The sequence below is a fragment of the Dermacentor andersoni genome, chromosome 5 (genome assembly GCF_023375885.2).
Source record: "Dermacentor andersoni chromosome 5, qqDerAnde1_hic_scaffold, whole genome shotgun sequence".
Classification (NCBI taxonomy): Eukaryota; Metazoa; Arthropoda; class Arachnida; order Ixodida; family Ixodidae; genus Dermacentor; species Dermacentor andersoni.
The window spans coordinates 140,996,008-141,009,390 of record NC_092818.1 but is presented as its reverse complement, the minus strand read 5'-3'; the positions used below and the strand labels follow the sequence as shown (position 1 = coordinate 141,009,390).

Genomic DNA, 13,383 nt, shown 5'->3' with positions numbered 1-13,383 from the left:
GTACCTCCCACTTTCTCGCTCTTTCTGGCATACCAAGTTTAAGCTTGTCGTAAGGCTTACCTGCACGGTATTTCTGCGGTGCATCTTAACTGAATACACTGTATTTTTGTTTATTGTGCCTCTCTCAATAAGGCTTGACAGGTTTAGTTCTCTCGGTTTCTCTGCGTGTGCGAAAGTGCACGCCTGTGGAAATGTGGCGGGTAAGTCGCCTAGTGGAAGAGTTGGTCATTGGTGTCTCGAGAAACGAATTCTATCACGAATAAACAAAAAGCATAAGGTTGCTGAAATTTATTTACCTAATTATGCCTGCAGGATCTGGGATTAAACAGAACAGGTCCACAAACCGGCAACGGCTGGCAAACTTCTCCACCGCCATGGAATCGATTCAGGCTGATGTAGAGCCAATTGATCATGACGAGGATGTTCCGTAAGTTCAATTTATTTTAATTTGTGCTTTGTGAAAACACGCCTGCCATCACTCCCGAAATTTCGATAAAGCTTACGAATTTAAATTTGTTAAACGATTTTACAAATGTCAGTAACGTTGTATTGCGAGAAGTATATTTTATTTCCTTAATTGTTTTAAAGCTCTTGAAAGATGGGGCGGCGCAAGATTGAGAAAAATGTACGCGAAGAAGGAATTGTGATTGTAACCGTTCCACCCTCATGTGGCAACACACGGTGGCCATATTAACCATAAAATACATACTTCGAGCAAAATTAAGAAAAGTTTGTTAAACAGGCAGAATTGGCCAACAGAAATTTTTTCGAAAAGTCGTTGTGATCTAAAAACAATATGTTGCATTTCAGTATCTGCTGTTGTAAATTTTTCTGCTGCTATTGGGATGCATACAAAAGTAAATGATTATTAATAAAGTATATATGTCTCAGAGAAAATGTGTTCAGCACAAACTTCAAAAAAGAATGATGCATGCTACCCGGCTCCCCTTCCCCTTTGTCGTGTTCGCGATATTTTTGCAACTATACAAGTTAACAAGTTGGAAGATATACGCACTCACCTACATATGAATGTTGCATCACCAGAGATTTATTCTTTTGACCATTTTCTTTTTTCCTGAAATATATATCTCTCCCATAGCCGTTTTCCTTTCTATTTTTTTTTCTTCTCTCTCTCTCTCTTCTGTGAGGTTATTTTTATTGCGCGGTCGTTTCTTTCTTTAAGTTAGTCGCGCTGAATTTTCAGCCTTTAAGCATTTTAACCTATCAAAACTGTCGGAACGCTTACGTGTACTGTACATTAATTATTTATTTAAAGTAAATTTCATGCATTCAATTTTTCTTCTGTTTACAGAACCGGTGGCATCCCAGCGAAGAACTCCAAAGGAGAGCGGCTACTCTTGTTCATTGGAGTAATCGACATTCTGCAAAACTACCGCCTTTTAAAAAAGCTCGAGCACACGTGGAAGTCCACGTTTTATGACAAGGTGAAAACAATGGCATTGTGAAGGCTGCAGTGCAGATAGTAATTGTAGGCCCCATCACGCCCCATTGCAAATTTTGGCTTTCACTTGAAGTTGTAGGGCGCCGTCTGCCGCAAGAATATTTTTTTTTTTTCAAATTGGTTCGTTATTAGAGAAGACAGGAGAAATTCAAATGTGTTGGCATACTGCCAGAAGGCGAGATTCACTGCCAACGTAGACACTTTCGCCATATGCCTCCACTTGCAAACGCAAGTGAATTTTCGTTCCTACCTTACCGGAGCCGAGGGCTCGACCATCTCACGTCTGCGTCGCGAGTCCCGCCTCTACATTTATTGCGAGACCAATTATATGGACTCTTCAGGCGCGTTTCTGCCGTCGCCGTCACCGTGATGTTCCGTATAAAGTCCAAGAGCGATAAAATCGCCGCGCACCGTATGCTGTTTATGCGAGCGAAAACGTACGAGGGTGAGCCGGCGGACGCAGCTCAATCTCGCGCGTGCGAGCGTGTGTAAGCGCGCCCTCTCCTGCTGTGCGCGAGGCCCGGGGGTGAGGCGAGGGAGGAGGGGGGGGGGCGTTCTTCTCCGACGGCTGCTGCTTTTACGGTGCGCCCGCGCGGGCCTCATTTTCAAAGCAATCTGCGATGTTTTCGGAGTGCGCGTAGCGCCGGTAGCTCGTATGCGCTGTGCTTTTGACGTTTCGTTCGCGTTGAAGTGAGAGATACACGAAGGTCAATTCGATCGCTGCTGCTGCCGCGATTTCTCACTCCAGCATTTCGACAGCGAGATTCCGCGCTCATCGAGCGAGATGTGTTCATGTTTACCTGTGCGCGCGGGACACCATACTTGTTAACTTAGTTAAAACATGCTGGCGGGCTAGTTGGTTTGAATCCATGATAGAATGTGTAAGCACGACTGAACGAGGACGTAGAAAGAAAGACACACAGAGACAGAGTTGTCTCTAGTGTGTCTGTGTCTTTCTACGTCCTCGTTGAGTCACGCTTACATATTCTGTCATTGTTAATTTAGTTAGTAAGCGAATGTTTACAAGTTTATACGGCCGATAAAACGACTATCCTTAATTTGCTATCGCAATCGGTGCTTCGCCTTTCGGGCGAAACTGCGACTTTTTGTAGCGAGGCTGTTAAGAGCTACTTGCCCACTATCGTGTCCGTGTGTAGAAAAAATCCTGAAGGTAGTGCAATGCCTGGCCGACCAGCGGTGGAAATGACGCAGGCGTTAAGCACTTCCCATACGTATGGTTCGATCCCGAAGATAGTACAATACCGGGCCGACCTACGGCGGTGGTGAAGCAGGTGTTAAACACTCCCCATACGTGAGCCGATCCCAAAGATAGTGCAATGCTGAGCCGATTCGCGGCGGAGGTGCAATTTGCCATTAAGGGGCCCACATACACAGCTTCGCTGGTCATCCTTCTTCACAGAGTGGAAGGGCAATGAGCTTTTTCCCCTTCCCTTCGTTTTGCTGCACGGCGCCCTTTTAAGGATACTTGAGTATTCTACATTGGACGATTTACCAAGGTCAAGTACCAAAATCGGGGACATTCAAGACAGCACGTTTTTTCGTGGGTGACCTCGACTGTCTGGCTGGAAGCGGGGCTCCCTCGATCGAGAGAAAGGGCGCATTAGCTTTGGTTTTAAATTTGAGCTATTTTCGCGCCACCGCAGTCGCTTGATGCGTTACTGTCACAAAGAGTCAGTACGTACTCTGTGGGTCTGACGTATAATGAAAAGCTAAATCATTATATAAAACATGAAATGCTGTCAGCTCCCGTTGTCAGCCACCTTCAAGTGACCTTGAGCCAAAAGCGAGAGCCGTTATCCGGGCAAGTTGCAAATACAAAGTGAGGTCATTTGGGCAACCATTCAAAACGTGAGAAAAAGCTGTCTCTGGTCACGAACTCTTTGTACAGGACCGCATTACATACGCTAGTTGCTGCCCAAACAAGTTACAAAAAATGTTGCTCCCGAGTTCTTCCTAATGTTTGTTCACAATACCACTCAAACTGTAGCTTCTAGTACGCTGAAAATTTGTCATTTCCAATATCGACGTGCAAGAGTCAGATACAGGGCACCACACACTTCATTGTCATCTTTTGGCGCTGAGACAGGGTTGCCTTCACTCGTTCGAACGCCAGCGCTCCGTGAGTTCCGCGGCGCGGATTTCGCGTCGCCTCGAGAGATGGCGCCACGCTGCGTGGCGCCTCCTTCAGGCGCTTTTACACGCCGCGATGGCTTAGCTACGGTGGCTAGTAACCACCGTAGCTTAGCCCGTGTGGTATTGCGCTGCTAATCACAAGGTCGCTGCACCAAATCCCTGCCGCGGTGGCCGCATTTCGATGGAGGCGCAATGCAAAAACGCCCGTGTCCCGTACATTTGTGACAGGTTAAATATTCGTCAAAATTAATCCGGAATCCCCCACTACGGCGTGCCTCACGATGGGGTCGTGGTTTTGGCACGTAAAACCCCAGAATTCAATTCATTCGCCTTCTAGCTTGGCAGTGCGCTCTGTCTCCCTGGCGTCTTTCGCTGCCTGTAGTGCCGCCTTCAGCCGGTTTTCTTCTTCTAGCTGGGAAGCGACCAGTGTACAGTATGGCGTGGTGCGGTGTGGTGGGGTGTGCCGTGGCGAACATGCACTACACCCATTTTAATATTGTGGCTACGTATCTTCAACCAATCTACATTGCCGGTTGCCATTTCATTCTTACGTCTCTCTAGGTTATACGAGAGAGCCAGCAATTTTTTACGGTGTGCAACGTTATGATGGCATGCGGCGCATCAAACATTCGCCTTTGGCTTGGGTTTTTACGAAAGGTGGTCCGTGGAAGGCAACCAAATTTGTCCAAGGAAACCATTGTATGGTTTGTGTAGCTGACATCTACTTGAGTTCTCGCCTGTTCAAATACATACAACCTTGCTAGAACCAACCAAGCTGTTTAAGTTAACCGTCAGTACAAATTAATACTCAGAATTTCATTGGGTATTTGTATATAATTTAGCACATTTATATATACAGGCAGTGTCAAGTTTAATCAAAACCTACTCATATATAAAGTTTAAAGAGAATGAGCGGCATGTTTTAACTCAACACATTCATTTTGCAAATTTCGTCATCTACTCAGGAAATAAAAAGATAGGATGCCTGCCATTAAGTAAAACTTGGAAAAGCCACCTGTGCTTCTTATGGATTTGATCAGTTCCGGAAAAGTCGCGAAAGAATTGCATTTTCACGCTGGTTGGTTGGTTTTCACGCGCTGGTTTCTACAGTATAAGCCTGGCTGGGTGGTTGGCATATTATGAAATAAATAATTCAGTCAAATCTGATAGTGCATAACACATTTAGGGCTAATTGGTAGTAGTTGCTAAATATTACTGGCTGGCGCAGTAACTTCGCAAGCTATCAGTCCCCAATTTTTCTTTTCCCTTGAACACTCATTGTCATGTAGTGGTATGGAATTTTCATCAAAGATCGAGTCAGAGAAAACCAGGCAAAACAGATGAATTTGAAAATTCCAGCGTAGCAGACACCCTGAAAAAGCTCAAGAGCGCATTCTAAACACATGAACGGGCTGTGTTTTCGAATTTAAATCCTACCAATTAGCTTCACCGTTGATTCTCTGCCTGTGCAGGACAGCATATCAGTGCAGATGCCCAGCTTTTATGCAGAACGGTTTCAAGACTTTTTGGCCAAAAAGGTCTTCAAGAAGATTACCTCTAGTGAGTAGCGGCATCGCCTCAGAGATCTTGCACTCATCTCTCTCTCTCTTTTTTTTTACACACTCTCATTCTGCTTTACCGCTGAAGGTCTTCTTTGCCGGACTTTCATTGACTATCCTGCCATGACTAGCACTGAGCTCAGATGATAATTTCTTTCAGCAGTGCAAACAGTGACTCCGGAGGTATTTCCTGTGGGAAGCTGACACACGGTCAGCGCAGGGGAGGAAACGGCAGTATTTTTGTATTGTTTTTCTTCTTTAGTTGTTGAAAGAAAAAACGTTGCGCTTTCTATATTTTATTTGCAAAAAAAGTTCATGAGATGTTACACTCATATCATTCATGAAATATTTTGTCGTCATGCATCCCGTGCACTGAAGTACATTTAGCCTACACGACTGCTGCAGCTAATTGCTCTATAATAGCCTATATAAACACTAATTATGTGCGCGCTTCATCTGATAATTTTAGAAAATGTGCACACCCTGTCACGCTTAGGTCCGTGTCACGGCACGTGGACAGTAACGTGTGGACCGGTCCCGGAGATAGTGCAATATCGGCCGACCCGCGGCGGAGGTGAAGCAAGCTTCAAGCACTCCGCCAACTTATTGGTGGAGAGCCGCGGTCACCGCACCTCCCGTGCACCTGCCGCAACCGCTGCTGCAGCCGCGCCGACACCTCAGACGCGCGTGACGTTAAACAACAGAAACGTAGGCTACGTGCACAGGTGTCGTAGCCATGGCGACGACACCTGTGCAGACTCGGCAGCGTCGGAGAGAAAGGGGTAGATAACATGAGGGACACGGTAAGGGGTTAATTGATGACCAGTTTTTTTGTTTATTCGACAAGTCGGCAACAGGCAGCAGACAAGCAAGAGGCATCAGGGATGAAATACAGAGGGAGCGGGGCAACTGAGCCCCGTAAGGAAAAACTCCGGGAGGGGGGGGGGGAAGGGGCTCGACCCCCCCTCTCCTCCCTGCACCCCAGGTTCCGGAGTCACTGACTGCAAAGTTCCACAAGGATTGTAGAACAAGTTGTAACCATGTTTCGCCTTGCATGTTGGACGATGCCGTTTTTGTGTAGTTGGACTAGACGAAACACGGAATTCTTCAAACATGTTTGAATCACTTGGTCTGTTGTTAATTCATTTCTCGAAACTGCTTAAATACAAACAAATTACGTTAAGGTTCCCGGTAATTAAGCATTATTGGCTTCATAGGGCTGACAACCAGCCCCGTAGATGCAAAACGGAAATAGTCAAGACGTGCCAATTTTTTATATTCAAGCTGGCTGGTTATGTCGATGAGTATGGCAGCAAAATGGCAGCATCCGCCTGGTTGCCTTTAAATGAAAATAATTAAGTACTAGTTATATGTATCTCTCAAAAATACTTGTTGCTGGGCAAGTTGGGATGGTTTCGTGCGGCGTAGTGATCCGTAAAAAATAATTTATGCTAATATGTGACTGTCCAGGTTAAAATCATGGATGTGTTTAACTAACATTTTGTTCCACTTCAAAGAACTGAAAGAATATCTGTTTGCCTGACAATGTGACTTAATCCAAGTTGACCGTACCTTAAAAGCCTGCTTCAGGGAATGATAGTCGTTCACTTGAACAGGTTAACGTACAGGGCTAGAGGAATTGCAACATTGAATAATCAACTGTGTGAACGCAGACTGTTACGCACGGTTGCCTGGTATGGCTAGATATGTGGCAGGGCCTATGGACATGCGAGTCCAAGGAAGTCGTAGCAGTAGCTGCTCTAAAATAGCAACGGCTGCTTCATGAAACAGCCAGTCCTCAAACTTTGTAACTCTAGAGCAATTCATAGAGCAGAGTCGGCGTCACCCTTGTGTAGAGCGAGGGAACGGCGGCCGCCAGGCCGCTCCGGAGGCAGCCAGCGACGTCTATCGGTAGCTTATGGGCTCGAGATAAGAAGTGCCTGGGCACGCGCAGTCGACGCATATAATCTCGGGCCCAACCACTACCGTTAGACGTCGCTGGCTGGCTGAGGAGCAACCCGGCGGCCGCCGTTCCCTCGCTCTACACAAGGGTGGCACCGACTGTACATAAACAATGGTATTGTAATGTCAATGCGTGCATTCAGGCGATATAATTTCCTGAAATAAACAAGTGGTTAGAACGATGACATGCTAAAATCAGCCAAGTCCTCTACAGAGCAGTTGAAGTGGGCTTTTTAAGAATACCTTGTGTAGCGTTGCACCTTCTACATGTGACACTGTAATCTTACGGCCATGGTTCAGTTGCCAGTGCTGACATATATTGGTTGATTGATAAAGTGTTAAGAGGTAAAGGCATCCTGGCTTATTGTACCTCTGTAGGTTTTCTTAATGTTTTATTTTCATATTATTGCCATATCAAATATATGGACAGTCCAGGCGAATTGCGACGTCGGCGTCGCCGTGGTGTTCCACATAAAGTGCAAGTGCGATAACATCGCGGCGCGCGGTGCTGTAGGAGTGAGCGATAGGTTGCGAGTTTGAGCCGAAGATGGGGGCTTTATGCGTGGTTGTCTTCTCGCCCTCGCGAGGGTGGAAGGTGGGAAGGGCGAACGCAGTCTTCTCACACGCGCAAGGGGAGGAGGGGGTATGTGCTCGCTAGGAGCGAGGTGGGGGTAAAGGGGGCAGGTTAGTGCGCGTCTCCTCTTCTACTCCAGCTGCGACGAAAGCGCGGGTCCTATCTTGGAAGCAGCCTGTTCGACGGCTAGCGGACCTGGGATAGATTATGGCCTCGTGTGCGCTGTGTTCTCGTGCCCCTATACTCCCTTCCATGCGTTAGGTGCAATGCTGTGGAAGCTTAGCGAGGAGTCCGGTCACCAAAATTTATCACTCCGCGCGTTCCCGTCTATGCTTCGCTGAGCGCCCGGAGGCGTGTGCTCGCGCTAGCATGTACGTGAGGCTGCCGCGACAGGCAACGAAAAGAAACAACGAAAAGCAAATTGATTTAAACCAACGTGTTACCAGCCATATGAGTACACGGTTCGTTTGTTTTTAAGAGTAATTTTTTTTTTCATTCAAAACAGCTTATATAAAGAAAATTTTCACAAAAATCGGGTCAAGAAACACCGAGCTATTTCTAAGTGCGAACGCAGCCACTGCAAAAAGTATCTCTAGCCTCCATAGCGTTGCACCTGATGTATGAAACGGAGTATATAGTTCGCGTTGAAACGAAAGGCAGCACGAAGGGGAATTCGCTCGCCGCTGCAGCTTTTGCTCTGCATAGCGCCAGCGTTCTGACAGCGAGTGTCCGGGGCCATCGAGTGGTATGTATTCGCGTTTAACTGTGCGGCGTGTGACAACGTGCTTGTTAATTTAGTTGGTAACGAAATACCTAAAGCAGTCTATGCAGCTGATAAGACGTCTAGGCTTGCTTCGTATAACTGTCTAATAATTTGCTATCGCAATAATGGTTCGCCTTTCGGACGAAACTGTGATTTTAGTGCAACCACCGTCGGAACGTTTGTGTGAGGGTGTTTTGTCTGCGAGCAAGATTAACATTCAAAAAAGCCAGAAAGGAGGAACGCTTGTCCTAGATATTCATGATTAGCCTAAATTTAATGTACTCCGTGAAATGAATTTAGCAGGTGTAATTTAGCAAGCACATATTTAGCCATATTACACAAGTACAATCTGCAAGCAGATTGTTTGTGACCTGAATTAGGATTTACAGCTCCTTCGATGGCAGGTTAGCCACAAGTGCGTGCAGCAGTGGGATGGTAGCCTGTAAGCGGAATTTGCACCCCAATAGCTGTAGTAAAAATTGAAAGAAATGCAGTCACTGCTTTTCGTATGGTAATGGCGAAAACCTATTTCTCATTACTAGGCACTACATTCATATGGTTGCTCTGTCTGAAATAATTTAGCCACTTTTCATTGATTCAAATGCATTTAACTAATGACTACATTCTCAGTTACCACATTGCGCATATGAATTACGTAACGTTCAACGTCCTGACAGTTCCTGGTACGTCCTGACGTCCTGGTATGTTTATATTGCATTGTGTATTTGTTTGATATTTAATAAAGTTTAAATTTTGGTGTACAGATTCAGAGGAACATTTGAGTCTAAAAATTACCATGAATACTTTGAAATAATGACAGCAAAGGAGTGTTACTTTTAAATGGTTCTGTAATTGCATTAATGTTGATTGGTTCTAGTGTTTTTAGAGGCTCCTTACCTTTAGCGCATTCGCTAACGTAGCCACCACTTGAGCATGCATAAGTGCAGCAATGCACGAACATGTGCAAGAGGAATGCGCTACTCTTGTTTAACGGTATGTTAACTACTCGCGCACATACGATCACTTTACACTGTCGGGCCAACCCTGACAGTCACTCAAGGAGTCATCGATTTGCAGCCAGCCCCGTGCAGGATCGCCCCGAAACGGATGAAATTCCAGAACCGCCGAGTTACACAGCGAGGTCCTGCGCGCGGCAGCGGACGTCAAGGTTGAAGAGTCAACCCGCCGCTGTGACAATGCTATCACAGTCACAGTAACTGACTTCAACTTCACACCTGTACAGCTTGCTTTCGGGCAGAAACCTGCCACCAGGAGAAGACGCTTCCAGTGTCTTAGACTGAACTCTTCCAGCGCTGAAGTGCTTCCACACAGCGCCATTTTACATATGCGAGTGTTTGTTTGAATGTGTTATATTTCTGCTTAATTTTATTGCTTCTGTCTAAAAAATAAGTAAGCGCATTTTTAGTTCTCAAATCGCACTTTCTGTTATGTACCCACGGCACTCCAGTGCTCAGAAGCGGATGGTGTTTTTATTGCGATAGCAGTTGTATGTGCACTCGAGGCGAAATTTGGCCGTCGCCGTTGCCGTGGTGTTCCGCACGAAGTCCATTTGCGATAAGACCCTATCGCGCGCCATATGCTGTGGATGCGAGGGAAAGCGTGCAAGGGTTAGCCGAAAGGATGGTGACTTGATGCGCGCCGTCTTCCAGTGCGCCTAATGCTGGCGGTCAAGTCACGTGCGCGCACTGAGTGGGGGGGGGGGGGGGTCACCTGAGCGTGCTTCTCGTCCTCTAGCCCGGTCGTAGCTGCGCATAACATTCCGCGTGGCTGAGCGCATGCGCAACCCACGCACCGCATCTTGGAAGTAATCTGCGGAGGGTGCAAGGACTAATGGCGGACCGAGATGTGTTCTTTCCACAACGCGCGAAACAGTAGCGGGTGAATATTGCATGGTTATGAAGATCAAGGAAGTGCACTGCCTTGAAGGGCGAGCCTGAGATGAACAGCTTGCTTTCCCAAAGTTTGGTGGCGCTGCTATTCCAAGCGTGCGGGCGCTCAGTCACGCGGTATTCTTTCATATTTTGCGTGGGCTTTCTTCTTTTGCCGGTAAATGCAAAGGTGCTATGTGTACCTTGCCAGAAGCACCTCATTTTGACTTGTGATTCACCACAACCGCCAAAACTGACATTTCACAATTAGAACAAGTAAAAGTTAGATCATCACTAATTAAATAATTGCATGCCAAAGTGTGTGTGTGTTTGTGTGCAAGAGAGAGAGAGAGAGTCGGTTGGCCTCTGCTAGTCTTGCCGCGGCATGGCTCTGCACACCACCACAAATAATAAAATTGACCGACAGCCGGATTTGAAAAAGAAGCTCTGTAGTACGGAAGGCCAATACTCTAGCAATTAGGCCGCCAATGCTTACCTCAACAGGCGGAATAGAACATCAACAAGAATTTACCGCATGCAAGAGACGTTTCGTGGCTGCCAGGCCATTGAATGCCTTCTACCCAGCAGTAGTAATTGCCTTGTCTGCTCCGTCGCGCCAGTATGTCGCATTGACGGATAGATTGAACATCGTTTGAGGTGTCGTCGTTACTGTTAGAAAAGCGAATAATTAGATTAGTTTACAAAATGCCGTGTTTGTCTCACACCCGAATTATTTGCGAAGTTACAGACAATAAACTTCCTTCACTTTATGAAAGTAAGCCTTCTCGCTGCTATAAGTTATGTATATATAAAGAAGAAAGACGCTGCATTGCAAATTCTTGTCAATCTTGAAAGAATCAGAGTTGTATATGACACTCGTAATCTGGAACTATGGCATGTAATATGGTGTCCTACAAACTACGCAAAATAAATGATTCGATACCGGTTACCCCCGCTGTTAAATAACTTGCAACAACAAAATGGACTCGACCTTGTAAACATACCACTGCAAGAAGTTCGTGACATGTTCTTATAACAAATATTTCTATTTTTTCTTGGTTTTGCCGAAATGTTCAATTATTTTTCTTTCGTCCTTTTAATTGTTGAACTGTTTCATATGTTACTATATTACATTGTCGCGCTATCTATTTCTGTAGAATTTGTTGTAGACTTTGTTTCATTGCGCTAAAGTTGCCTGATAGACATAAAGCCTGCCACTTCTGTGTTCAAGAAATTTCAACTCTCATTGTAACGTCTCTACGTATTCTGTTTTGTTCTGCGAACTGCCCGTTGCTGTCATTTGGAGGGGGCAGTCGTCTCATAAAGCTATATACTCTATATATTAGCCTCTTGTGACTGCTGCTTTCTTTCGTAGAAAGCTAAATAAATTGAATTTTGAAATAATTGAAATTGAAATTAATTGAATTGAAAACCGGTGGCTCATGCCTACTATAGGAAATTTGTCAAGAAATGGGTGGATTACACCAAGCTATAACCACAAGACTGCTGTAGGGCAAGCTCTGCTTGAAGGTGAAATTATGTTTTAAGGTGAAAGCAATAATGGTAGAAAGAATCAATAATAATCGAAAAGCATCGAAAAAAAGGAGAATTAGTATTCAAATTTAACAGTTCCATTCCATTGGAGCTCATAAGAAATTCCTGCACTGCGGAGCAAACATCCCATTGGCTGAAGCCCAAAATAGAAACCCCAAACGAGAGTCCATGCGCAGCGCTAAGTCTTGCTATTGTTGTCAAAGCTTCGCCCTTTTGGGCGAAAATGGCACTTCTTCTTTTCGTAAATTGTGGGCTCTCTCTATTTGCCGGAAAAAGTCAGCAAGCGATGTGCACCTTGCTGGAAGCGCATCACAGTGACGTGTCTTGCGATTCTCTACATCTGCCTAATTGGCATATTTACAAATATAATAACAAGTAAATGGGAGAAGAAGAAGTCCCACCAAGCGGCCGCTGCTTCTTCGGTGAGCTATTATTTTCTGTTTTCTTCGAAGAATCAGTGCTGTGTTGAGACTTTGCTGTTGTCCAGAGAGAACAGACATCCCGTGGGATACCTATGTGCTAAAGATCAGGCATGATCAGGCAACGCTCGGGCAGATCAGGCAAATGCGAAAGTTGAGGGTTCGGTTCCCACCTGCGGCAAGTTGTTTTTTCATCCACTTTAATTTCCAATAATTTACCGTTTCTTTATTTCATTAATTAAGGGCAATTAATTTCCCCTATGTTGTCCTTGGTGTCAGTGTTTGTTGGCTTCTCATGGCATTACTTAAGTAACTCATTGGGCGAAAATCCGAACTTTCAAAGTTTTGCAAATATATCGTGTGAGCCTTACAAGATCTGCACAAAGCAAGCTATTGTTCCAAATCAATACGCTGTAGTTGATGGGGAATATGAATGTCTAAGAGCGATTAGAAGACGCGCAGAACATGCTTACCGCCGCAGTGGGAAACTGGATGACTGCAAGACGGCACAGAAAGTTCAGTCAACTTCGCGCAGACGCTTACAAAAACTAGGTACGAGAAGACGGCGAGAATACTGCGCTTCGTTGTCTCCGTTTACTCCAGTTCCCAGAATATGGTCAGTTGTCCGATCTTTTAGTGGTCCAGTTGCCCAGAGCCATCCTTTCCGAGCCCTTGCCGTAGCTCGAAGCACTCCGGAAACATCTGTTGCTGACGAATTCTGTCTACTTATATCCAGACCAGGAATTCCGTTTATTTGCCTACAATTTATAAGTTCGACAACACTAGCAGAACAGAAGGTTCGTGCGTGCTTTATGTCACAACATCCTCAACTTGACTGTGAGTTTAGTTTAAATGAATTGAAATGTGCTCTTTCGTCATGCCGTACAAAGACAACCGCAGGCCCAGATGGTGTTACAATGGGATGTTTAAGAACCTAGGTTCAGCAGGAAGAATGGCTCTTTTGGAGATATTTAATGATATCTGGATAAGAGAGACTCTTTCAGATTCATGGAAATTAGCTCGGATAATTCCAGTACTGAAACCAGG

The 13,383-nt window shown here is 45.4% G+C and overlaps 1 protein-coding gene across 1 annotated transcript in view; it reads left to right on the top strand.

Moving 5' to 3' along the window:
• LOC126532105 (phosphatidylinositol 4-phosphate 5-kinase type-1 sktl-like) overlaps positions 1-11,703 on the top strand; it is a 32,502-nt gene extending 20,799 nt beyond the window's left edge. Inside the window, exons 8-11 of the mRNA XM_055071061.2 lie at positions 313-427; positions 1,313-1,445; positions 5,089-5,176; positions 9,552-11,703. Of these exons, the coding sequence (XP_054927036.2) occupies positions 313-427; positions 1,313-1,445; positions 5,089-5,176; positions 9,552-9,691 (476 nt within the window). The 3' untranslated portion in view covers positions 9,692-11,703. The remainder of the gene's footprint in view (positions 1-312; positions 428-1,312; positions 1,446-5,088; positions 5,177-9,551) is intronic.
• Positions 11,704-13,383: the final 1,680 nt, after the last annotated feature.